Source organism: Struthio camelus, chromosome 12, assembly GCF_040807025.1.
Source record: "Struthio camelus isolate bStrCam1 chromosome 12, bStrCam1.hap1, whole genome shotgun sequence".
Lineage (NCBI taxonomy): Eukaryota > Metazoa > Chordata > Aves > Struthioniformes > Struthionidae > Struthio > Struthio camelus.
The window spans coordinates 10,453,079-10,479,570 of record NC_090953.1 but is presented as its reverse complement, the minus strand read 5'-3'; the positions used below and the strand labels follow the sequence as shown (position 1 = coordinate 10,479,570).

Below are 26,492 nucleotides of genomic sequence, written 5' to 3'. Positions count from 1 at the left end.
TTAGTGTTGTGTCCACAAGATGCATTTGTGGAGTCCTAGAATCTCAGCACAAACCATACTTTTCTGCCTAACTTACAGGTCAACGACATCAAGGGGATGTACAAGAGAAGGTAGGATAAAGAGGTAGAATTAAAAGCGGATCCTGGCCAAGAACGTTTTGGTCTACTTCAGGGAAATCCTCATTTTAAATGCTCAGCTTGAGAGACAACAGGAGCCACATTTCTGCAGGATGAGCGGCCAATGCTGTCTGAAAAACCAGGATTCTCTGAAGTATTCAAAATGAGGCATGCAGAAGACATGGCATGCAAAATACAGTTGTGAAAATGTCAATCTTACAATCTGTAGCACATAAAATGATTGTATACAGTACTTCCAGGTGATTTTAAATGAGACTTTGAAAACATTTCTTATTTTTACTTCCAGATTTTATGCTATTCACTTTTTTCACTCCAGTCGTTTGTGATAATTACATTCAACCAGATCTATCCTGTGGTCCAGACATGGCAGTTTCCATAGATATCGGGGCATAAGAAAAGAGCATAAGGAAAGGATACGGATTGCATTCATGTCTAGCTGCCTATACCTTCGCAGCCTGAATGACCAACAGCCCATATATAGCTGAATAAACTCAGAACAGCCTTTTGCATGAAACAGAAAGAGGCTCAGACCCATACCTCTGTAACTAGTGCAGAGATCACTACAGACTAAAATTTAATCTTGGAGCACAGGCAAAAGATGCACATTATTATATAAGGCTAGCCTGGGCATGAGGAGGAGGGTATCTGCTGCTTCCTCCCTCCCTGTCTGCCTGACAAACGGCATGGCACCAACTCACCTTCAGCTTCTCACTTATTCCCATGTTTTTTCCCTGGCTATTTTTCCATTTCTCATTCATAATTCCCTGTTCCCTCTCCTCAGCATCTTCACTTTCTGCCTTAGATGAGCTATTTCTTGTACACACTCTTAATAAGCCAATACATCCAACTTTACTGACAAGCCCTGACAAACTTTGACCCTCCTCCTTAACTAAAAAGAGGCTGCTGGAATCCAAAACAAGAAGGAAAGATTTAAAAACGAAGCCTTAATGGCTCTTGTTCTGAAAGATTGTCTCTTGTCTCTAAAAATAATAAACCCTCTCAGAATTAAAACTAGGCTTGTATCTTCATTGCGGAATGAACTTGGAAGACTGTCACCTGAACCTAAGCACCCATGTTGGCCTGCCTCTAATATGAGCACTGCAAAGCCATACCTGCATTAGCACAGGGTCACTGGTACTATATTTCTGCTAACGCTCCACAAAAAATTCTGGAAACCCATCTTATGCTCCTTGTAACACAGTAAAGTGGGACACTTTACAAATCTTTTTCAAGGAACTGAGGGGAGGAGGCACTGCAGGGCTGCCAGCATTAAGTATCCTAGTTTCCATCCTCACTGCAGAAGTAAGAACTTAGCTCAAGCTGATTATCAATGAGGTTTTCACCATATGTTATGATGGACCAACATTTTAGAAGGAAAACACTTCTCATGTCAGAGGTCTGCAGGTGTACCAAAACCAGATTAGGAGCAAATCCAAAGACCTGGACTAATCCTGTACTGAATACATAACCTGAGCCTCAAACACTTAGTGACAGTACAGTCATCAGGTAGAGTCGCAAGCGGGAAAGCATATAAGCAAATTGGGCAGGAAAGTAGGGTAGTCGCTTGTGATAGGTCAGTTAGCAGAGAGGATGAAATTTGGCTTTGAAAGGCTGTTCCAGGAATTGATGGCGTATTTAGAGAGGCAGATCCTTAACTTACATGAACAGTCACAGTAAAACTGTGGTCACCAGCAGTAGGATCATTTATACTGTCTGAATCTGACCCTATATAGTCTTGGGTCATTACATACACAATCATGCACTGATCAAACAAGATTCTTCACTTAAATATTTTCTGCCTTAATTGGGCCTGGCTTTATAGATATTATTTTAATTGATATTAGTGACACGTGGCAACAGTACTAATTAAATGATCCTGCACTGCAAAAAAATTAAAACTTCCCACACAACACATCGTTTCCTTTAAAATGAATGGTGATCCTCCCTCCTCCTCTGACATTTTGTATTTGCCAAAATTAACTGCATAATTATAAGTTGTGTGCAAGAAACAGAAGGTAACATTCAAAGTTATTTTCCATAATTTTTACTTACTGTGTCAGAACTAGGAGATAGAACATATGGCTGTTCTGTTTCAAAAAAGGGACCAAAGCTAACCCATTAATGAACTCACGAAAAATGAAGCAGCATACGCCCAGCCTGGGCAAATAAACAAGAAGAAGAAAAAATAATGAAGTGTAATGACTTTCCTTCAAGTTTCCTAGAGACAGATCATGCTCAGTCCATTAACTCATCATTTAACAAGTCTATTTCATTTAGCTTGTTTTGGTTGGCATTCAATTAGAAATTCACGTACAGGACATTTTTTTTCCTTTTTAAAACAGAAAGCGTGCTGTATTTCATGTCGTAAAACACCATGAGGTAAAGTGGAAGCTCCAAGACAAGCTAAAGCTACATTAAGGACAGGCACAACAATACTGAATAAGACAATAACACTGAATTAGATGAAACACCTGCATGTGCTGCTGCCCCAAAAGTTCATCATCAGCTACTAGTTAAAAAGGCTTAGTAAGATTCTGACATTTGTTGCTCAGTAGAAGAGACAAGAGCTAACTAGGTAACTCTGAATTTGTTCCAGAGCAAGTAGTAGAGAAGAAAACAAACAAACAAACAAAACACAGAAAAGAAAAGCAAACCACCCACTGCACATAGCTTTACTGTGATTCAAATTATGGCCAAAGTCTGTTGCGTCTACCTCCACATTGCTGAAACTTGCCAAGACTGGACTTTTGCCTACAAAAACAACAACAACAACAACAGCCACCATGCTGTCATCCAACTAACCCTAATTTCCTGTTTTGATTAGTGTGATGTCCTTTGCTGGCTTTCTGCGTGACTACATGATAAAACAGAACAGCTGAATCTAGATTCCTTCTCCCACTGCGTTGCCTGCCCCTTTCTTCAGAACCATCCCAAGTTTGTCTGCTCCTCGACAGTAAAGTGAAACTGTTTCACCTACCTTCAAACTGTCCCACAGCCTATCTCTTTTCACCTTTTTGATCCCCTCACACCCTTACTACTATTGCCAAACCCTTCTGACCACTCACCACTCTCCCTCAATGCCCCAAACTCTTCGCAACAGGAAGATGTGGATGCTAGTTTAGACAGGTTTTAGTAGAGACTGCACAAAATTGTACAAAAGAAGCCACAGACTGCTACTACATACATAAATGTCATTTATGCTCAAGAAGTCTGAGTCGCACACAGCTGGAGGCTGGGAAGTTAGCCAGGGGAAGTACTGTACATGCTTGCCCGGATTTTATACTCCTTCAAGAACCCGGTTTCAGTCAACGCTGGAAAAGGCATGCTAAGCTAGATGAACCTTTGGTTTGCCCCAGGACAGCCAGTCTTAAGTTCTTACACATGAGTACGACACCAAACCTTTCTCAAGTTTGCTTCTTCCACAAAGGTAAGACATTAACCCACCACTACAATTACTTTAGTTCACTAATAATCAAACTAAACATTTGTCAGAGTATGTCCTTGCTCTAGATGACCAATTACTAGTTTTATATCATCATCACTATTTGACCTTCCCCAAACTCCTCATTTCATTCCCCTGTTCTATGGTGCCATCCTTGACATAATTGTCCAAAGGTGTCTACAAGCTCATGTGCTTTTATAAATTCCAATTGTACAATTGTTTTTTAATACATAGGAATAGAAACTGCAGATAAACTACTGAACAGTTACTACGTCATCATTTTAAATTTCATTTTTATTCCCTCATCTTTAGGTTATTTATTTAAAATCAACACCTCACTTTTTCTATCGAAGCTGTCTTCTTCCAGTCTATCTAGACATTTCTTTCCAGTAATAGAATTTGGTTTAGATTTCTACCAAATATGAATGCTTGATTATCTACTTTATCTATTTTGCTCATGTACAAGTTCAACTGTCAATTTGCAGCAATTGTTTTGAAATTGACATCAAAATATTTACACTGGTACAGGCAAGAAAACCCCCATCAGGATCAATACTGTGGTTCTCCAGAGTTTACATCACAACAAGATGACAGTGCACTCCACCCACAGAGACAGAGAGTGCTCTCAACTCCTATCAACCTCGTAAAACACACTGAATAGCTGTAAATAAACAATGAATTCAAGGTAATGGGTAATAAATCTACCTATGATTGATCTTAAACAAACGCAGCAGATCAGGGGTAGCCTAGCTTTCCTAGGCATCCAAAGCCTTTTCTGGATTATTTTACTTTTCTCCTCTACCTGGAAATGCACCAAATTCACATGTAAGTCATTTTATGTGACTTGAGAGTTAACGTAACTTGACTGTTGTTCATATTTTCTGTTAAGCTGATTACATTACAGTCAGCTATCAGACTTCATGCGCCCACAAGGCAATATTTGCAACTGTAATTTTTCGCTCAAGGTGGAAGAACTTTGGTTTGTTATTTCCTAAATTATAAGCAGTGATTTTTTTTGTATAGGAATCAATTCCTGGCCTCCTCTTATAACTTTTTTACATAAATATTTTTATAATCCATTTTCATTGGAGTGGACGAGCACAGAAAGTGTGGTTTAAGTTCACAGGTGCAAGTATTTTTAATATTTACACTAAATTTAAAAATTTGCAACTGTAAGGAGCCAGACAGAGACCAAAGCGGTACTCTGTGATGGAATGGCTTACCACAACAGAGCATTGGTCCAATACCCAGAGAAGTCATCTCCAGTGGTCATTTTGTTGATTCCAGTTATGGAGGGGGTCCTTGTAAGGAAGACCATGAAAGATCTGAACAAAGCATTTTTGATGAAGCGTCAAACTACCTAAATAGACCACTACTGCTGAGCTGGTGGCCTGTGAGTCCGATCTGTCCCACCGGCCACTGGCCAACTTTCCAAGCCCTTTGTGACACCCCTGCACATACAGAGACATCCAGCCTTTGTTATTTATTACAATGATTTTTTTAAAGTTTGCCTCAGAAGGGTATGTTAATTGAAAATTTCATTCAGAACAACAACCTGTATTACCAAATACTTAATTATCAGTATATTTACAGTGTCCTTGGGCACCGCTGGCTAATCAAGAGTTCTCCTGTTCTCATTAAACAACATTTTATTGGTAGCACTGATGACTTCAGTTCTGCTTGATCAACAAGCAAGTGATGTTTACTTGATGTGATGATAATTAACTGGTTTTTCAGGTGTTTCCACCTCCCAGTTTATCACCAAGAATAAGAATATTTATGTGAAATATCCTGAAAGGAAATCAGAATGAAGTTATCGCCAGACACTCTAAAAATAAAGTGTGGTTTTTCATTTCTCCCTTTCCTCAAGATTTCTAAATCTATGTTCTCTGTCTAAAAATGGGCAGGGGGCTGGGTGGAAGGGGATGACGGGACTACATTTAACCCCAGCTCTGAAAATCCAGCCCGAGTCTTGTATATCAAGTTCTTTTTACCCCTTAATTAGCTTCCAGTAAATAAAAATTTTCTGATAAGCATCTCTCTTTTTTTTTTTATCCCTACAGATGGCAGAATACAACTAAACTTCACTTTTCCATAGCAGAAACAAAAGCCTCATATGACTTACTAGAGATGCACAAGTGAATACACTGGCTGAGTAAACTATTACTTTAAACCACATTTTTCTGAACTCCAGGCACAGTTTATGAAGCACTGTAGTCTAGCCCTCAGGCCATAGAAAAAGGCTAGGAAAAAGAAAATTCCAGATTCAAATCTAACCAGACTTTAACAGGACACCTGAAAAGAGTACATCAGTCTTCCTCCAGCCTACAGCTGGCACCTATCAGAGACCCGGGTGTGTTCAATCTCGCCTCAGCAGAGAGAACCTCTCCAGAAACGTTACCTGCTCTAACATACCAATCTGTATTAGCAGCTATTCTTGTCTTTGCAGATGAGCCCCCCTCAAGTTGAAATTTTCTATAAGCAAAAAAAAGTTCCAAATAAAGGACTTAATGATTTTTCTACCCTTCACTGCCCTGGGATCATTAATCATGCTGTTAAGAACATTCTTTCCTTTGGGTAGTTTCAAGGATCGTGTCTTTCACGTATGCAAACAACAACAACATCTAAAATAAAAGTCCACAGGCGTTTAGGAAATTCACAAGGTAGCTGCAACATTACTTTCTAAAATTGTTTATTCCCACATATGCTCCAAATAGAACATCCCAGGAATATGGTGCAAGGCATATCTGTATAGGCACATACTAAACATGAAATACTGCTATGCTTTGCCGCAAAAGATTCCTTAGTGTTAATTTAGGTTTACTACACACCCAAGAATCATAAATTTTGGAATCCTTATTTTTGCTTAACTTCTTCACAAAGATCTATTTCCTGAATACCTTTTATGATACCGAATCTTATACTTTGTCTTAGTCAAAACTTTCAATTTTAAAACAAAAGAGACAATTACATTTCCAGGTAAGCTCTGCTAGGCTTTCAAGAGGAAACGGTCAGCTGTTAAGGCTATGCTGTTATTGCTTTTTCAGAATTACAAACTATAAGAATTCACTAGAGGGTCTGTGAACTAAACAAAAATGTAATGAAAATAGGTAATAACAGAATATTATTTTTCCATGTCCCTATATTCATATTAAACAAGATTTGACATCCATTACAGCCACTTGCTCCCAAAAGTATACAGACAATTCTGTGGATGCATCAAATACGGAAGTAAAGAACAATACTGAAAAAGACTCACTGCAAACAAACTAGATGTTGGTTAAAAACAAGCTGAGTATTTGTCTACAAATATTGACCAAACTAAATTTTTAACTTCTATATTTGCTGACTACAGAGCAGCACAGACAAGTACAAAGGACATAGAGAATTACTCTGGATGCCAGGCCTAGCACTCAGGTTCCAGCTACTAAAGGAACTCTACATGACAGAGCAAACAACCGGTAGCAGCCAAATGCACATATCAAAAAACCACCACAAATACTTTACCATTACATTTCAATATCAGAAAGAAATATGATTTGGCAGGGGACATTTCTGAAAATGTATTTACTTTCGGTGACAGCTCATTGGCTTGATTTAAACAGCAGTATGGGTTAACAAACCCCCCACAAAATGCATTTTCCTACTTTTTAAATTCAGCTCTCAAATACACAACAAACATTTGAAAAATGTCTCATCATTTTCACTCTGTGAACTGTGTTTTTCATATGGTTTGATCATTTCTTTTGTATATGAAGCAATGAATATTTTGCTCTCTATTTTAATTCAAACTGTATCTAGTTGAGACAAAACTAACATGTTTTCAAAGGCAGACTAAGTGACAAAAGCCATCATAAATCAAGAGCGTAAGGAATGAGTTGAAAAGCCTGTATTAAGATCTTGAAAGCTACATGGAACATTGGTAGTTCAGCACTTAAATAGCTATTCATCTATGCTTACATCTATATTTTACTAAGACATTAGAAAAAAAAATACATCTTCTGAAGACCATATTACCTACGCTATAAAGCAAAGACAAATTAATGGTTATTAATGTGCCTGGAATAAAAAATATCTGCTGTTTCCAAGGAGAAATAAGCTACATATTCTGCCTTTATATCTCTGCTTCTCCCCAAGGAGAGAAAAATTCTTTGCTAATTCAACATAAACTTTGTTGAAATAGAAGTCTATTATTACATTGTTATCAATTATAGCATCACAATGAAAAAAATATATTCTTTGCCCCAGAACCGGCTCTTCACAATCAAATAGGTCACAAACGTACGTGATGACCACAAATAGGTCATTTTATAACCCTCTTGTAATTGAGCCAGTTTCACAGATGCGTATGGAAAAATCATCGCAGAACACAGATCTTAGGAGAGGCAAACCAAAGGTATGAGAAATGGAAACAAAAATCAGATGACTGGAAATCGGAGCATGGGGTATTACAGGACTTGTCAGAGGTTAAACAGAAAATCCGTGTGGTTTATTTGAATCCTGCCTAGTGCTTGTATCACAAGATTGTCCTCCTCCCCTGGTCAGTTCTCAGACATGAGACAGCTAGCCAGCAATAAAACTGAGAAATGCAGGCAGCTTGTAACAGCCAAGAATTTTCCTGCAGAGAGAGAATTTATTGGTCTCGGGTATTCTTATTCATAAACTACCAGAGTCATTTTAAATTGAGCGATGATGAAAGAACATTTTGTCCTAAAGGCTGTCTTGAAAAACCAATCCCAACACAGGGGTATAGGTGGAGACACAACAAGCTCTGGAGCTGAACTCAGAGGCAGTATTATTAACCTCCACATGTTCCATCCTAAGAGATAAAACCCTGACCCTGCATCTTCTGAAACACACATGCCCTTCCTAGGGCAAAATGAGGGCTGGCACTCTGCCCATCTGTTACTCACTTCTGCCAAGGGCAGAGAAGGTTCTTGCACATCATCAGCAGATGAGGCAGAACCAATTCCTTAACGACACATCAATCTCTTCATCAAAGTAGTAAGGTACAACTTATTTAGTCAAGGAATAAAAAAGTATGTACCAGCTACGAGAGTAATGAATAGTTTTCCTCAAGAAAAACATAATTCAGCATGTATTTCATGTTAATGTTCTTTCCACCCACCCGCACATCTCCAACTGATTCTACCCTACCCAAATGCCAACCAGTAAAACCACACATCTTTTAATTTGGTTATTGTACCACAGCATGAAGATTTCATTTTACAGTGACAACCCACCCACAGCTGCCTAATCTCAAACACAACTTCTATATTTACACGGTCTCCTTTTTAAAAATATACAGGGAAACTGGAGGGAGAAATACAAGTGGCAAAAGGGAAGAGTATGGAGAAAGCTAGCTGGGATGCCAGCATACACGTGGCTTGAACGTCTGTCTCTAGGCCATAAGAATACAGCAAAAGTAGTTTAGATTAGTAACATCCATTAAAATGTTAAAAAACTTTGTAAACTTTGGTCTCATTCACAGAGCAGAACCAAAGGGCTTAACTTTGGAGCTGAAGAAGGATATCCTTCTTCAGCAAACACTGTAGAAACTTTCAATGTTAGCTTGTTAGGGGAGTAAACAGGTATTGAAACATACTTAGTCAGAAGACAGCTCTATCGCAGCAGAGAAGCCAGGCAGATATCACAGACAACAGCAAGTGCAGAAACACTCAGTTTCATTTAGGAGAAATAAAATCAACAACTGGCATCATTCAAGAACCAAGTCTCAAACCTGAATAGCCTACAAAGGACCCCAGAAGACCTTTATAAACCTATATGCTTCAGGATGTCCATCAATGACAAATAAGGGAGAAACTTTTCTACTGGTGTTATACTCTAAGTATCCATGAAGGAAGTTTTATATTTTGTTCTAAAACATCTGCAACCGACTAGTTTTGGAGAAGGGACCCCACATAGCACATGTCTCATCTAGTACAGTCAACAGTTTTGCTCTTAGTGAGAATCCAGTTCAGCCTCACCATCTACATAACAAGAGAAACAGTTTCACTTGAATTAACCTTAAGTCATTGATCAGACCACTTGTGGCAGAGGATCTGCAGAGATATTACACATTTTGCAGTACTTGGGTTGAAATTGCCAGATCTGGATTCTGCTGACTTTAACGTGTGGCCTTTGGGGAAGATTAATATGTTCATTTAAGACATTCCTAATTCCAGCAGTCCACTGTCCTCTTTACTGGAGATCACCCCCACTACAGGAGAGCAAGGAGAACAGAACATCTCCTCACACCTCAACTGCTCATGGTTACCACTTAAAGATGTAGCTCAAACCCACCTCTGCTAGCATTTAAACTACACTAAGGCTGTGAAGCAGCTGAGATGGAGCATACACCCCTCTGGCCCTTTCAGCACCGTGGACGGTAACATTGACGGGAGAGGCAGGCAAGCCGTCCTGGCCACTGCAGGCCTTTTCGCAGGAGGACAACTCTTAAAACTTCAAGCCCTGCAGCACAGACATATATCTCTTCAATCTAAACTATGCTTCACAGTCACTGAAGGTCTGCACTCCCACCAGAACTATTTTCATGGAAACTTGGTTTGGTCTGATAGATTTCTATGAGAAAGGAGCTGAAGAATAACTGTAAGGACTCTAGTCCACCTCTGAACAGGTGGGCACACTTAAAAAGTATTCTTATTTTCCAGCCTTTGTATGAGAGTTTGAAAGTGCTCCTGTATTGCTTTCAGTGATGGTTCATTTACTTTAATTTCAAAACTGAAAATGCATACTTCGAGCCTTCACAATACAACGCAGCTAAGAGACAGCTGCTGTTCCCACAAACCTGATTGCCCAACAAATTAAACTTCATCCTTTTTTACATGAAAACATCAAAAAGACAAATTCGCAAATGAGCATTTATCCCAGGAACACTAAAACCTTTACACACCTCCAACAATCTGCTACTGCATTCCTAAGGCAGTTGAAAATCTCATAAAAATCAAGGGAGGTTTTCATTATAGAGCCCTGTGTCCTCCTGGTCAAACCACTATTCACTACAGAAAGTGCACAGCTTTTTCAGGATGGCACAGCTATTCACAAAAAGCCATGCAATCACGCAAAGATGTTGTTTAAAAAAAAAAAAAAAGTCAGAAGAAGCCATTGGTGTCTGCATGTACTATGACATGAACATGACTCACAAAAGTAGTCATCAGACTGACCTCTATTTTTGCGGCCTCTGTCCCAGGGCCAGCCTCCACAGACTTCTGTGGTTGCTATTAAACAAGCTGCCTCTCAGTGGTTGGGAATACAAGAATTTAGCATTTCAAAACTAAGCTGCCTAGCTGACAGCACTTTAAGTCTCTAAAGCTGGATCCAGAACTGAGCTAGCAACTTTGCCTGTTGGACAAAAAAAAAAAAAAACATGCAAAATCAGCTCTTACTTCCACAGCTGTATTGGCTCTGCAGTAGTGACAGCAATAAAAGTTTTTTGTCAATAAACAGATCAAACATGACTCAGAGGGCACTGACACACAGTAGCCAGTGCCATTTTATGGCTAATTTTATGACTATAATCCTCTTCCTACAGCTACTATTACAATCGGCACCTACTTTCAGGGGTTGATGACTTCTGCCATGTGATGAGGGTCACTGTGTGTTGGGAAAATTAACCACTTTCCGTTTGACAGAGGCTTAGAAAATTAAAATATTAGCCTCATCCTGACATGCTGGTTAGTAACATAACTTTACCACCCTGTCCCTCTTCAGGACATTACTGAACAACTTAAAGAACGATGCTAGATGCAGTTTATTTTTACTTATTGCAATAGTATCTGGAGATTGGGGCAGCACTGTGCAAAGCGTCATACAAATAATAAAAGACAATCTGCAGTCTCAAAGGAACTAAACTGTACATTAAAAAAGCTCTGAAACTACTATAATCTAATCGTAAGAAGTTACTTTACTTCTCCTTACATTCAAATCAATCAGTCTTATCCCATTTTTTAGAAGCATCTCCAGTTCAGTCTGATATTCCACCCGGGTATTACAGAGAATACAGTTTTACAGGTACATGAATTGCAAGGGCATTTTACAGCATCCAGATGTCCACCCGCCTTTACTAACAGACAGAGCCAGAAGTAACAAGTCCCTAAAACTATCTCCTTGCATAAAATTGTGCTTCTTGATTATTACTGAGAAAGTACTGGGGACCATTTTTCAAAGTCATGCCAGTATATTCCGTACAAAATAGATTTTGCTTTTACCTCTGAGGAATACAAATAACCAGTGTTTTTGTTCTTTGCAGCTCAGTGATTTACTGGCATGTCTCCTTCCATAAAATATTTGCATATATCTGAGAGTCAAACTGTTCTGATACTTGCTGTGTTTGCCAGGAAGTGAACGCTCCAGGTTCAGTGTAACTGAACATTTAAACAAGGACAGGCACCAGGACAAATGGCAGCATAATTAACATACCAATGAAGAGCCAGTTGTTAATTACTATCCATTTCAGGTATTTTGTATGAGCAACTTACCTGAAAAGCCTTTCCATCTGTATGCTGGCAAAGCCAGTAATTAAACAATTCAACACCCCTTTTGCTTGATTAGAGAAAAAAATTATAATTATTTTGTATAATCCTGTTTGTCACATGCAATTGACATTTAGTTGAGAAAAACAGCAGCAGCCCAAATCTAAACATTTAAATTTAATATTATGAGCTGTTCTTGAACAAAATAGAGACATACATGCATATAGGGCTGTAGGATAACATATGCTCCTAACTCCAGCCGAGCAATTACACCCTTGCAGTACCTGTTGGGTTTCATGGAAGGCAGCACAGTTAATACTTAGAAGAGAAAAAAGAGCCACTATTCTTTAAGTAAGAGTTCAGACATCACCTACAGAATAGTGATTGAACTTACAAGGTGCTGAAAGACTTGAGAAAAGCAGCAGTACAATGCCAGTATTCGTTTACACCTACACAACAGTAACTGAGAAGCCAAAACATAGCTCAGCATAGCACCACTGTTGAAATATGGTAGTTGTAGGTATCGTAAGAAAGGGCGAGGCACTCAAGTGCAACACAAACTGAGAGCAGAGGACAGAAATACAAGCAGAAGACAGGCAAAATCGAAATAAAATCAGAAAATAAAATCAGACAAAAAGGAGAGGAAGCAGAAAGTTTAGAATCAGCTATCAGTATGGAGAGTATCAAAACAAAAGATTTCTCTTTTTCCATGCAAAGACTGCTTTGTCCATTAATGTGATTTGGGTACAAAAAAGGAAATTATATCTGTCTTGACAACTGCTTCTAATGCATTACCCATTGCACGACTACAGCCATCAATCCATGTAAACAACGGAAGGAAAATGGATAAAGGCTGGTTTATTAACATTGCCTTTTTAAACATAAATCTATTTGAAATCTTAACTAGCCAAATTAGTTTGAATCGGCACTGGCTAAAAAAATGGACATTCTATGTTTGGTACTAAAGTTTCAAACCATGTAACTTATCCACCTTACAGGCCAGACTTTGCTGAAATCCTGTAACATTTTGTGACAAAATAGCTCCTTCCGGAGTAGCCAAGAAGTGGGTCACCAAAAAGACTTTGCTAGTTAGAGGTGAAAATCTGCAGGCGATCTACAACAAGAACTAACATCTAAATCCCCATGTCTAAATCCCTGTGCCACAAGGCCCCTCTTTCCCATTTCTATTGCAAATTTTAATAACGTTATGCTTTCTTCAGTTAGCACGGAATTAATGCGTTTTCTACTCTTACTTGGCAGCTATGAAGTTATAAGCCTAAAAAAATTACCCTAAAGTATACACATATCTGATCTTCACAAGCCATTTAAGCATAAACTCTGAATTCATCTTCATAATGACAGCCCCATTTCTGTCCTCTTAACAACAATATGCACCACATCAACAGTGCTATTTTGCCCGGATTGTTTTGAAATGGCTATTTTTCCTTGTCTACCTAATCTCTAGAGTAATTTTTCTTACTGGAAAGAAAAATCAGCAATGCCATCTGCTATTACAGAAATCAGCAATATCTGTTTTCTTTCGCGATTGTATTAAGAGGCACAGAGAAACATTATTCCATTTGAAGCAATATTTGACACAAAACACATGCTGCATATGAAGATTCTAAAGAAATAATCTGTGATCGAAGAGCTACTCTGAAATGAAATCTTTGGCATACCGTATACATTAGAAAATCACACTTCTGTAATGCTATTATTGTTCTGTACACAGTTCTGAAGGTCAAAACATTATCACAGAACAATTCAAGAGGCACTATAATCTCATACCACAGTTTAACTGAAATAAGGACCAATTCTGTAGAAAGAAAGACAGGAATATCAGAGGAGAAAAGGATCTTTAGTTTAAATTCCCGTTAGTTAATGAGTGGTCAGTTATTAAGACCTCTGTTTTAACCTTATCTTGGAAACAAGACTAGGTTTTTGCACCCCAGAACCAATATAGTCAATTATAACCTCCATCATTGTAACACTCTGTTTACTCCCCATGATGCTGTTAAATTGTTTCTGGGGTTTACTGGTTAGTCTGCACTGTAATCAAGAGCAAAGATGTTACGACTGTAGCAATAAACCACCTAACTTTTGGACCCCAGAGCTGAATAGACCATTTTGAAATCTGTAACACTGAAGTAGACTTTTTTAACCATCAATTTGAAAGCTATACGAAAACTAAAAACAACTGCCAGATTGTCAACTTCAGAAAGCAAAATCCTTTGTAGGACTACAGAACAGGCAGCATCAATAACATTCTTCCGCAGCACCCCATATCCTAGTACCTTCAGAGCTGTAAGACTCTCAAGCCAGTAAGACTGGCTAACAAATGACTTTGTTCTCAGAATGTCCAACGGAAACAGGGTAGAATGATTTATCTCCACACTTAACTCCCAAGATAAATGAACAGATAGGAACAAAACCCAGCTCCCCAAACCCAATGGGCTCGCCTAGGAGGGAACTCGGACGCAGGACACAAGATTTGGTGTTCACTCATTACAGACTGAAAGTAAAAAAAAAAAAAACATTTAATTTTCTTTCTTCAAGGTTCAACCTCATACTTTTTATCTTGCATTAACCACGGGCTAAAAGTACTCACAGTCAGCTAGTGTGGCTCAAATAACACAGTACCTTTTTAAGCTACAGTAATTCGTTTCTCTGAAGGCCTGCCATCTTGCTCAGTCTGAACACATCTCAAGCGGGTGCCCTTGCTGGTCAGACATGTTATTCTCCAAATGTTTAGACCTTCGGCTCTCTGCTCTGAAAAATCAGCAATTAAGCTTTAAAGAATATGTAAATAACCCAGGTACTGTTTTTTTTAAAGTTAAATATAAGGATACAATCCCAATGAGCCACAGTATTTTAAAGGGTGGCCAAACCAATTCCTAAACGACCTGCCTTCTAACGTAACTCTAGACAACCTATAACTGTTAAAACTCATGATTTCTTCTGACCTGACTTGCAAGTTAGCTGCACTTGGCAATACAGCTGTGGGTACTAGCTAAGGTGGCTGTTCCACATAGGGATACTTCACCAGGAAGAACTGAAGTGATGTAACCAGCTCATTTCACAACACCTGACCATGACAGGATGCTGCTCCTCCAGGACCATCTGTCGGACCATGCAAGTCATGTCTCAAGAAAATAAAATATCGATTTCTCTAAGAGTTTTATGCTTCCATGCTAAATTGTCTAATATAAACATCACCATACCAGGTACTCACTGCAAGTTAAGGAAACTGTGACCCAAAAGTAGCAACAGTTATGGACAAGTTTGCTTTCCAAATATGTATATATTTAAAATAGACATGGCACCAAGTTACTTTGCTGCAAGCAGTAATTCACGAAATGCTTGTTACACCTCCACAGTTCTTTTGTTCTTAGATCCCATTTAACATGCCAATCTTATTTCAGGAGGAAATAAATTAACTCTGAAGCTTTGTGCCAATGCAGATGAGCTTCCCACACACCTGTATTGTGTTTCACTCTTCAGTTAGTCATTCAGATTACGACAAAAGAACAAAGTACCTCTAACTAGATCTCATTCCCAAGGTTAAACATGAGGGAAGAGGAAGAAAGAGGACAATCTTACAGAGCCCCCCAGTTTTGTCAGTGCAGTATCTGGCTGCAGCTATGGATGAACATACTCACCACAAAGATCTATGGGTTTAGAGCAAACATAGCCCAAGAGCCCCACACAGGCAGTCATGCCCCTGCCACATCCCCAGTCTGGTCCTTAGCACTGCAACTCCACTGCAGCCTTGACAAGGAAGGGCTCCAAACTACTTCTACTTCTAAGAGTTTTCGTAACTCAAACTCTACATTACAAGAAGATCAGTGAGAAAAAGAATGCATAAAACTGCACCTAACCTGAGAGGTTAGGTGACACTGAGAGGATGACACTGTTCAGCAGCACACTGTTTGTACCAGGAGATTCCACATTTAAAGACTTTCACATCCATAATTACAGAATACCCAGCTTTTCTGTCTCTGATACTCCCCATTCTGCTACCTAGAATATGACTAAAATCACATGTATTTGTATTGTGGCAGCTGTAGGTTAATGTCCTGCCTAAATTATCAAATGTTATTAGAACCCCAGACAATTGCTTAATAAAAATTTAATCATATTGTAATTTCTAATCATCATTAAAGATGCTTAACAAGTTAATCTCTCTGTTGTGCTCCCCTAACATCATGGATCAGAAAGTCAGGCGGCGTAAGACAGCACAGCTTCACCAATACTAATAGAGCTATTTTTACTTTACTCTAGCTGAGGGTCCGGACCCCCCCAAAAAGCAGACTTAAAAACCTCTCTCTGCAGCTTTCAAGTCTGTTTGTCTGTGCTGCTTTGCAGTTAATCCAGAACACAACAAAAGCAACAGATAATCATATTTAAAAAATACAGCATAAATCAAGATATTTCATACAGTTTTATCTACTGCTGTCCTTGGTAGAGCAAACACAGTGTTACAATACAGATTGAAGGTCTACTGTTCTCGCCTCTTCATGGCTCAAAAACTCCTCACTTTGACTTCGTCCATGCTTAGCTACGTTCGTCCGACAGCAACATTCATGCACTGAGAACGTGGGAGGATCATTAACAGCTAGTGAATTTGTCTTTCAGCTCAAATCTGTTCCGACTGCCTGGACTAGGAGTGAAAAGACGCTCTGTAACCTCAACCTCGCAGAAGTATGTATTGGTTCACTTCAGGAAACCAACACATTTCCTCATCCTTCCAGTGGTCTGGCAATCTGTTTTTAAGAGAGTCTGAGGACTGCACTGCAAGTCAGCTTTAACTGCAGCAAATCGCTACACAGCGACGCATACAGCCAGTACACTTGGCTCTTGCTGCCCTCATATTTTTTATGCTTCATCAATAAATCCATAACACGCCCCAAATTCACACGGAAGTATTCCTAGGCTTGCAGGTTACAGCTCTGAGGCTGCTCTGTGGTGCCTGCATAGCATATCTCCTGCAACCCCACTTTTCTGTGACTTCAGCTGTGGACAGGTCAACATAGAAGGTGGAAAAGGGGCAACAACTTTACTGTAGTTTAGTGGTTTCAGCATACACCTCTAAGTGGTCATGGCTATTCCTCTAGTGCATAGCCTGGAAGAGCGGATAGGAGAAAAGTAAACCAGATCTAAGCCAAAAGCAGCAGTTCCTATTCTACTTTCTCAGCATAACAGCTCATTTACTTCAGCTATGTGTGTGTGCAATGAAATTCTCCATCATCATACATGACACGGTAGCCTGGAAGCTAAATATGTATGCATTAAATAACCTTTCATTTAATATTGATTTTCATTTAATACGCAGGATTCTGACATTAAAACTTAATCTGAGTGGCAATAGTTTGGTTCTGCTCACTTTACTGACACTCACTGAACCAAATTAATTGTGTATATCATCGCAACTACTTCAGCATGACAGCTCACAAGAGTAAGCACAGCAGGATTTAATTTGAAGAACAACCTTTAAACACCGGTCCTCATTTACTCAAGCATGCCCTTAACTGTCCAAACTGAACCTGACTGTATGAAAAATGACAAAACATGGCCACATATTAAAACAATTAAAAATTGGAATCCGCTTTTGGTAAAACTATCCCTCGTCAGTACTGAGACCAGTAGATTTTAGTGTTGGATACTTTAAGGTGACCAAAGCACATCTCCAAAACACATACTGCACCTCATATAAACCCATCTTACTGTTATGCACTTGTTTTAACAGAAGTAGGTGTTGATCTCATGGACCCATACAAAATGTCATGTCAAGGAATGACCACCTCCATGAAAAATTCAACGAGAAAATTTTAATCAGTGTCTTCTCTTAATAAGTGGGTTATTAACAAAAAGCATTTATTGCATCTTTTGGCAAAAAATAAAAACAGGGCAAAGAACTCCCGGGCGCTCCGGGGCAGTTTTGAGCCCAAGCAACGCTCCACGAAGTCGGCTACGTCCCCCGACAATAAAACCCTGCTCCAGGCTCAGGCAAGGGAATTCCTGCAGCCCTCTCGCTTCGCAGGGCGAAGACAGCTCCGCCAGCCCCACCACGGCTCGGTGCCCCGCGCCCACCGCCGCCCCGACACCCTCCCAGCCTGGCTCCCGCTCCGGAGCGCCCACTGTCCTTTTTTGTCCCCCCCCCATCCCCACCGTTCAGTGGCTTATGCTTATGCAAAACTGTTAATGCCGAGGCGGAGCGGTGACGACCTGGGGCGGAGGGAAGGCAGCGGGGCTCCCGGGAGCTGCGGCACCCGCAAAGCCCCCGCGGCGCGGCGGCGGCAGGCGGAGCGCAGCGGAGGCGCGAAGCTGCTCCGCGCCCGCGGCCGCCCCCACCCCCCCGCCCCGGACACCGCCGCCGCCGCCCGGAGTGGGGGGGGGGGGAGTGCGGCGGAGCAGGGCCCCCGGGCCCGCCCCGCCGGCGAGGGGGGCTGCAACGACGGCGAGGGGGCCGCCGCGTGCCGGGGGCGGGGAGGGACGTGTTGTGCGGCGGGGCCACCTGGGGCGAGACGGACACCCTGCGGCGCAGGGGGCAACGGCAGCAGCAGCTACTCACCGGGTGGGTTTACCGCCGCCGGCGTTGCCATCTTGTCTCTGAGAAGAACTAAGACAAATGCAAGAGGGGGAGGAGGGATGCTCTGGGCAGCCCGGGGGGGAGGCGGAGGAGGGGAGCCAGCGCCGACAGGGGGAGTGGGTGGGCGAGCCGGGAGGCGCGGGGGGCGGCGGGCTGCTCCCGCCCCGGGGCCCGGCGGCGCTCCCCGCTCCGTGCGGGGCGGCCCAAGATGTCCGATGGCCCTCGCGCCGCTTCTGCTCATGCGCCGCGCGCAGTGAGCATGTGCCGGGCGGCCGCACATGTGCGCTGGGCCCGGGCCCGCGCCCGCCGGCGGCGAGCGGAGCCCGAGCGGGACACCAGCCCGCCGCCCGGGCCCGTCCTCCCCACCCCGCCCCGCGATTCCGGTGTAAAACTGCCGCTCTCCCAGCTCCTGCTCTAGCTGCCCCCCTCGGGGCTCGAACCCGCGGCGCGGCGCCTCACCCTCCCCCCCCCCCCCCCCCCCCCCCCACACACACACTTCCCCCGGCGGAGGGGAGCCCCGCGCGGGCTGGCGGTTGGGGCGTTGCCCGCCTCCGCGCGGGGAGCCGTTAAATCACGTGACCCCCGAGCGCGTCCTTCCCAGACGACGCCATCGCCGCCTCTCCTGAGGCGGGGACGTGCTGCAGGGGACGGCGATGGAGTCGGGCGGCTCCGGGTTGAGGGTTAAAGGCGCGCGTTGACGAGGGGCTGCCGTTCAATTCAGTAGAGCCCTGTAACTAACGCAGGCAAAAGATGAGCCGTGCCGTTAATTGTCGTGTTACAGTGCTACTTACACCTGTGTCTGGCCTGGAGATGGAGGACTTGGTGCTTCAAATGGATAACGCTAGATAGAAAAATCTTTCTTGAAGTACTTTATCGATAATACTAATTTCCTGGTATTGCCAATGAAAATGTAATACCTCTTGGAGTTGTTTACAGTTAGAAAACTCTGTTCAGAGTTCAGAGGCAGAACTGGCCATTCTGTGCTCCTCCCAGTGGAATATATGAGAATTATACTTGTATCCTTTTAAAAACCTTGGTTTACCCTAAGCTAGTCTCGCTTTCAAGCATAAGGAGTTCAGCTGAACAGCCGATCCTTTATAATTTGCTCGGCTCACATTTTAAGGCTTTTCTTTAACAAACACAAGGACTAGAAGTACGTTTTTAATGAAATCTGAGGGTTTTTTTTCTCATAACTCGAGTCTTTAAGTGAAAAACTAGTATCACAGAATTAATAAACTGCGAGATTTGTTATAAGCAACGAATGGAATAACTGTATTAATAACATGCAAAATAGATACATATATATTTTTCTTTCCCAGCCTTGGAATATTGCAGAGGTTGTTAATCTTTAAACTCCTTCAAATGGCTGTGCTCAGTTGCCCTGAACCATCCTGCAGAATTAATGGAGCCACTCAAAATGAAAGGTTGCAAATCAATTCCTTCTTTGCTGAATAAGTAACCTGAAACAGTTTAGTCATTAAGATGCAAATTGGCAGAAAGATGGAGAAAGCATGGAGTCTACGGTTCCTCATTTTCTGTAGATGGGTTTAATCAGCTCCAGCTTACCTATAAAGTTTATCTTTGATTTATTGCACTTTTGCCTATGAGAAGTTGAGTTGTTTTTCTAAGCATCTTACAGCTTTAATACCTCTTGGTGCTGTGGAGTTTTGGGTGCTCTATGAGCATTCTTAAGACACTTCAATTTGGTAAGAACTAGGAGATAGTTTGTGTTAATCAGTATTGCAAATTTTGTAAATAGGGCTTATTTTCATTCAGATAAAACTACATTGTTGTGATTTTAGAGAACCTGGGTCACAATATTTCTAGATTCGTGGCCTTAAGAAAGAAAGCAACCTTGGAGTAGCTTACTCTACTAAAGGAAATGCACAGGTAATAGTATTCATAAAAGCCTGACCACAAACCTCCATCACGTAAACTTACACCTCCATAAGATACCATATAAAACGGTGATTTATGACATTAGGCACTTTTGAGGTGTCCTCTGAAGCAATTTACAAGTATTCCTGGGTTAAGCCTTATATCACTCTTATGAGAAAAACATTAATATTTCTAATTTCATCTCTATTTTAGAGATGAGGTGGCTGCCAAAGAGTAAACAGACCCGAAGAGATCTGACAGTGTGTTATCACAGCTTTTGATGCCATGTATACAGTAGGCTGAAGAACAACTGAATATAAACCAATGAAGCCATTCAATGATGTGAGCTATCCCCTTGCCTAATATTCCATGAGACTTTACCCCAGAAAGAGCACGTTACAGTCAGTGTATCTAATAAGGTGCTCCATGTAAGTAAGGCCTTAGGGCTGAGAGAGAAGGGAACATGTTCTGTAAAATCTACAGTGATTCAGACGCTATTATGCAAAATTAGGATTTTTTTCTCTTTGGTCTGGTGTGATTTTTGTTGACTTGCTCCACTCTTTCGGAGGCAATTTTTTGTTCACTTAGATCGAGAAATAAGATTAATTTCATTTTCTCCCCATCTTCTCTATCATAATAGACAGTAGTAGCAGGATCTTTCAGAATCCCGAAAGAATCTGTAAGTGAATGGAACTCTTCTGTGTTTATTTGTAATAAACTATTTCCTTGCTGATATCGTTCTGAGCCTGTCAGTATCTGTGATGAGACCTATAACACTGGTAACTGATGAAAAAAAAATCATCACTGCTATTAAAATATGTTCTACCAATGGTGGAAACGCATGCTGTGTGTTTTACTTTCACTGTAATACAAAGAATACATATACGGTACAGCATAAAAATGAACCTAGTTACTGAATACCTGTTTCTCCAAGTTCATGCCTACCTTTGCAGGTTGAAGCTCTAGTTCCTAGGGAATGAGGTTCTTCACAACAAAAACAGTGACAGCACTGGAATCTATCCTTGACCTAGCTGAGAGATTAAATTGCATGTTATCAATACCAGGTGCAAAACATAATATATATGCAAGATAGCAATATGCAAAATTTTTCCTGTTCATGTGGCACGACAGGGGGTGCTTCACTTACCATATTAATATGATTACAAACAAGTGTTGACATGATGTGCAGCAACAGAAAAGTAATCAAATTAAGAAAAGTGATTTTTATCTCAATTTTGTTATAATATACCAAAGAGTAAGTGTGTTAGATGTCTTTACAATGATTATTTTCAATTTAGAGGGCTATAATCATTGATACCAGTGCTCAGCATACATGTGTCTTCTGCTTCTTGACACTAGTACTGGAAATAGATCAGTTAAACACTATAGCATACTGTAATTGCTTTTCATTAACATGTTTCCTTTGAAAGTTCAGCACTGGCCTGCAAACTGGAAAATCTGACCTTGTACCTTTTTTGTGTGTTTTCATCTCATGACATGGACTAATAATTTCTAAAAGATCATTATTTATTTTAAAAGGAGGAAAGCTCTTTCCATAATGCTTTATTCCATCTGAATCGGTAAAGTCCAGAAACCGAATCGCACGAAAAAAGGTAATGAATTCAAGAGAATTAGAATGGGTGGTCAGTGTCAAAAATAGATAAAGTGATTTGGCTTTTCTTACCTTCTTATGACAATTATACTTTAAAAGAATTGACAACCAAGGTCTGAAACCTTGAAGATTCAGTTTCCCAGTAAAATTTTCTTTTCTAGGGATACAAAGAAGCTAAGCGAAGTTTCAGACGTTTTAATCCACTATAGTCAAAACCAAAGACACGTCAATAAAACCTCATACTTTAATAAGACCTCCCAGCTAAATTCTTTGATCCATGTTTCCCATTGTAATTCAGTTACTATATTGCACCCAATTCATCCAGAAGTCTTGGATAGTTTGAAACCAGTATGATACAGGTATATTAAGTAACCCCATCCACCCAAGTACTGGAACATTAGGTGACCTTTTAAAATCTGTTTTGTCACAAACAAATGAACACACTTGACTAAATAAGCTGTAGAGAAAATGATGACATTTAAAAAAGGAACCATCATAGGAAGGTCTTCAACCGTTTGTTAAGGAAATTACAGCCTTGTTCTTTAAAGTACTCCTTACGATTTAAGAGAAAATTGTATTCTTCCTATAAAATGCAATAACGTGCCTAGAGAAGAATGTGGAAGTTATGTTAATCACTATTCAGTCCTGGAGGTACAGAAATGCAATTTGTATGATCTTCTCTCCACATATTGCTATTAAATTCTGCAGTGCTTTTCCTTTAGGGAAAATCACACTGAGTATTAGAGAAATCCTCCTAAAGGTGAAATGTCTATGGCAGAAGCCCTATTACCTGAGAAATGTAACTGATATTGAACAAATATTCCTGTACTAATAGAAGTATGGGCTAGGTATCAAACATGCAGGCTTCCTCATCTCTAACTTCACACAGCATATAGGAATATAGTTTTCACAGTGAATACCTAGTTATATCCCCGAGACAGGTCTGTGAAGCAACTGGATAAAGAAGAAGTTATACACAATAATGTTCTATGCAGCAAAACCCCAAGACATGAACATAAATACAGACCCTCAGAAATAACACCAGGACCTGAATCAAACCTGACACAGAGGTCAGAACTACAAAACTAAAGCCCAGATTTAGGGGTAATAGGTAGGGGTAATGCTTGAAGGCAGTAAATTTCTCTTTCCAGTCCTGCACTCTTAACTAAAGCTAAATCATAGGAATCAAAAACTCCTCCATTTCTATAGCTCTTCCTATTCCCAAAAAAGCCATGTTTCTCACTTTGCAAGAAAGTAAAAGCTTATCTGTTCAAAGAAACATGTTTGTGGTATATCAGGATCAGGACATCCTGATCTAGAGCATGAGGTGAGGCCTGTTGAGCTGGAGTCATAGAAGCAAAGTTCCAAGACATTAGATATTACTAAGCACCTTATCACTTTCCACCTTCAGAAACAAGGGCCTGATCTAACTTCTAGTGCAACAGATACGAATATTCCCATCAGCTTCAGCAGGATGAAGGCTTTCATTAACAATTCTGTCAATGTGACATCCCTCCAACTCACAGGCCTATAATACTAGCTGGAGTTAAAACTTACTTTAGTCAGTTTAATAATAGTAAAATTAAACTGACGTGTCTTCTGAGTGGAAAAAGTGTCATTTTTACATAGTCACTGCTCAGGGTAGGACCAAACTTCCAGTTTCCCAGATTCCTGCCACCCCATCTCCTCTATTACAAAGTCTATGAATGAAATAAAATGTAAAGATTCAAGTAATGTAACATCCACACATTTTCACAAAAGTATTTCATTATTATTTCAGCGTTTCTAGATTTAGAACAGCATTTCCTGAATTGTTCTGTCTGTAATTCACAAAAGAGTGATACATTCTGACATAACCATAAAGCTAGCACTAGGACTAGAACAAGTTTATATTTATGGCAATGCTGTTTGAAAAGTATACTTTAAGACCTTCCTATATTATAAAAATGCTGCTGCCAACATAGCAGAGGCCTTTGCCTAGTTTGAAATGAGAATTTATGAAGAATATTTTGGGAAGTTCTATAAACAACATTCTATCCACTTTAGAGAATTTTATTTATCTCATCAGAGAGATTTGCTGAGGATCATAAGCTGCAATAACAGTAAAATGGCAGAAAATCTCTAGGAATTAATTGCAACAAAATAATCTGAGTCCCCTGAGACATCAAAGGCAATCTGCATCCTAAAGAAGAGATGATGAGGAATCTCAGGCATGCTGTGCTATTTCAGTGGAGCACAGGCCAGCTGAAAAAAGCAAATATGCCAATGAAGTGGCTGCCTGATGTTTGCCCTCTCTTCTAACGTGCTCATTCTCTGCTTTCTTCAGCTCCTCTTTCCCCAGCTATACCAGGTAATAATTTCCAAGAACCATAAAAGAGGACAGAAACACATGCATTTAATTGTCTTATAAATTGAATTATGATTCATGACTGCTTTTACATTTCACAAGTAACATATTATGCAAATCTTCAGCAGACCCCTTCTTGTTGGTAGCTTCCCACCTGATTTTATTTCTGAAATAGTCAAAGTGAACATATGAACCTATGTCTCAAGGTTATAGACCTTGACTGTATATAGACAGTATATGCTTGATTATGTTAAAAAAAATGTAATCTCTGAATTATAGAAGGCAGCATAATTCATTTCTACATTAACAAAAACGTCCTTTAAAAATGATGGAACATCCCTTACCATATGCTTTATGGTTCTTGCATTTGCATTTACAAAGAAGGAACAACCATCTTGAATATTTTAATAGCTGGATATATAGTCACATATCATTTTTCTTTTTTATCCAGCCTTCCAGGTCGCCTCCAACCTAATCTTTTCACTGTCTCTCTTAAGACGTAAAAATAAAGATATATTAGTATAGTTATGTTAAAAAGCTGCAAATATATAAAAACTAATCAAACCAAAGATCTACCTAGCTAAGTATTTTATTTCTGATAGTGTCCACTACCTCAGCAGTGTCTAAGAAAAGAGTGTAAAGACAAGGCAAATACTGAGTTATACTTCCCTCTGCCATACACTTGCAGCTTCCAGCAAACTGCGACTAAGGGAATTCCTGAACCAGGAGGTTGCATCTGCATAGCTAAAACCTTTCTTAGTGTTAGCCTAATGTTCTGAATTAATTGTAAAATGTCACATCACTTAATTTCCATCCAAGTGGACTGGGTCATGTATTAATCCCCTGAAATAGAAGGCTCAGTGTTAGGATCTTAAACAGTGGAGTGATAGAGTTGGTACATAGAGTATTGTTTTGTAGCTGCATCTTTTAGAGTATGAGATAGTGACACAGTGCAAATAGCACTGAAAGGCACACTGAGATGAAAGCTTGTAAGAAAAAGACTCTGGAATAGCAATGCCTAAGATGCTATGCTTTGTATTGGACAAAATATCAGGGAAATCTATCACAGAATACCCTGGATATCTGGATATTGAAATGCATTTTACTGTGTTCATCGCATCTGTATTCACTACGTCTTAATGTTTCACATCCACAAAGTTTTATTAAAGATAAGGAAGATGAGGCTCCTGGATGAAATTAGAGAAATGCATTTTGGTTGGAAGTGGGAAAATAAGCCCCTTGCTTCTCCCACTCATCTTCTTTGTTCAAGAAAAAAAAAAGCAAAAACAGTTAGCTGTTTTGCAGTTCACCATGTTGTGAAGCACAATATGATGAGTGCTACTCATCACACACTACTTTGTGCTTTTCCTTTGTGCTTCGTGCTTTTTTAGGAAAATAGACCAATTCAAACTTCTGGAAGACCTGCTTACTACTGTCCCCGAGCGGTGTGCCTCCCTGAATGTGCAAGAAATTCACTCCAGGGCAGCTTGCTCACCACAAACTTGAAAGGGAAGTGCCTTTTAAACTTTGTTAGTGGGATGTAAGCAGGAGGCTGGCTTTTCTGCCTCTTCCATGACGTATTTTACCCTGTCCATGGGTGCGAGACAGAACAACAGATAAAGACAGAGACCAGGAGAAGAACGGTGTATTGGTGACTGTTCAGCTCCTGAGCCATCGCCTTTTAATGCTTACAGATTTTGTCATGGATTTCCCATTCTAAGCACGTTGTGCTTCACATCAAAGTTGTATTGAATGGTGATGGAAGACCAAATTAGAGAACAGGATTTTCAAAATAATGCCCTTGCTGCATTAGAGCTGTAGAGGACCACAGAGATGATGCTAGCTCCCAAATCCCAGTAGGGAGGATATTAAGGTGATGCAGCTGTATCCGTCAGGACAGGCCTATATGTGTTCTCCCATGTTGCAGTCACACTGCCAGCATCCGCGGCAGTGACACGGTGGAGACAGATGAGAGTGTCGAGCACATGCAAGAGG

The 26,492-nt window shown here is 40.4% G+C and overlaps 1 protein-coding gene across 8 annotated transcripts in view; it reads right to left on the bottom strand.

Annotated features, from left to right (window-relative positions):
• The window catches only part of ARNT2 (aryl hydrocarbon receptor nuclear translocator 2), a 139,454-nt gene that overhangs the window by 94,797 nt on the left and 18,165 nt on the right, over nt 1–26,492 (bottom strand). For 2 of the 8 annotated variants that reach the window (XM_068958365.1, XM_068958360.1), the window contains one exon: nt 21,484–21,569. Coding sequence is in view for 4 of the 8 variants with exons in the window: in XM_068958361.1 (XP_068814462.1) it covers nt 18,643–18,673 (31 nt within the window). In the remaining 4 variants the exon portion in view is untranslated. Of the gene's footprint in view, nt 1–14,711; nt 14,841–18,642; nt 18,881–21,483; nt 21,570–26,492 lie in introns of those variants that run through there. The other 6 variants (XM_068958358.1, XM_068958362.1, XM_068958363.1 and 3 more) reach the window with 4 other exon arrangements.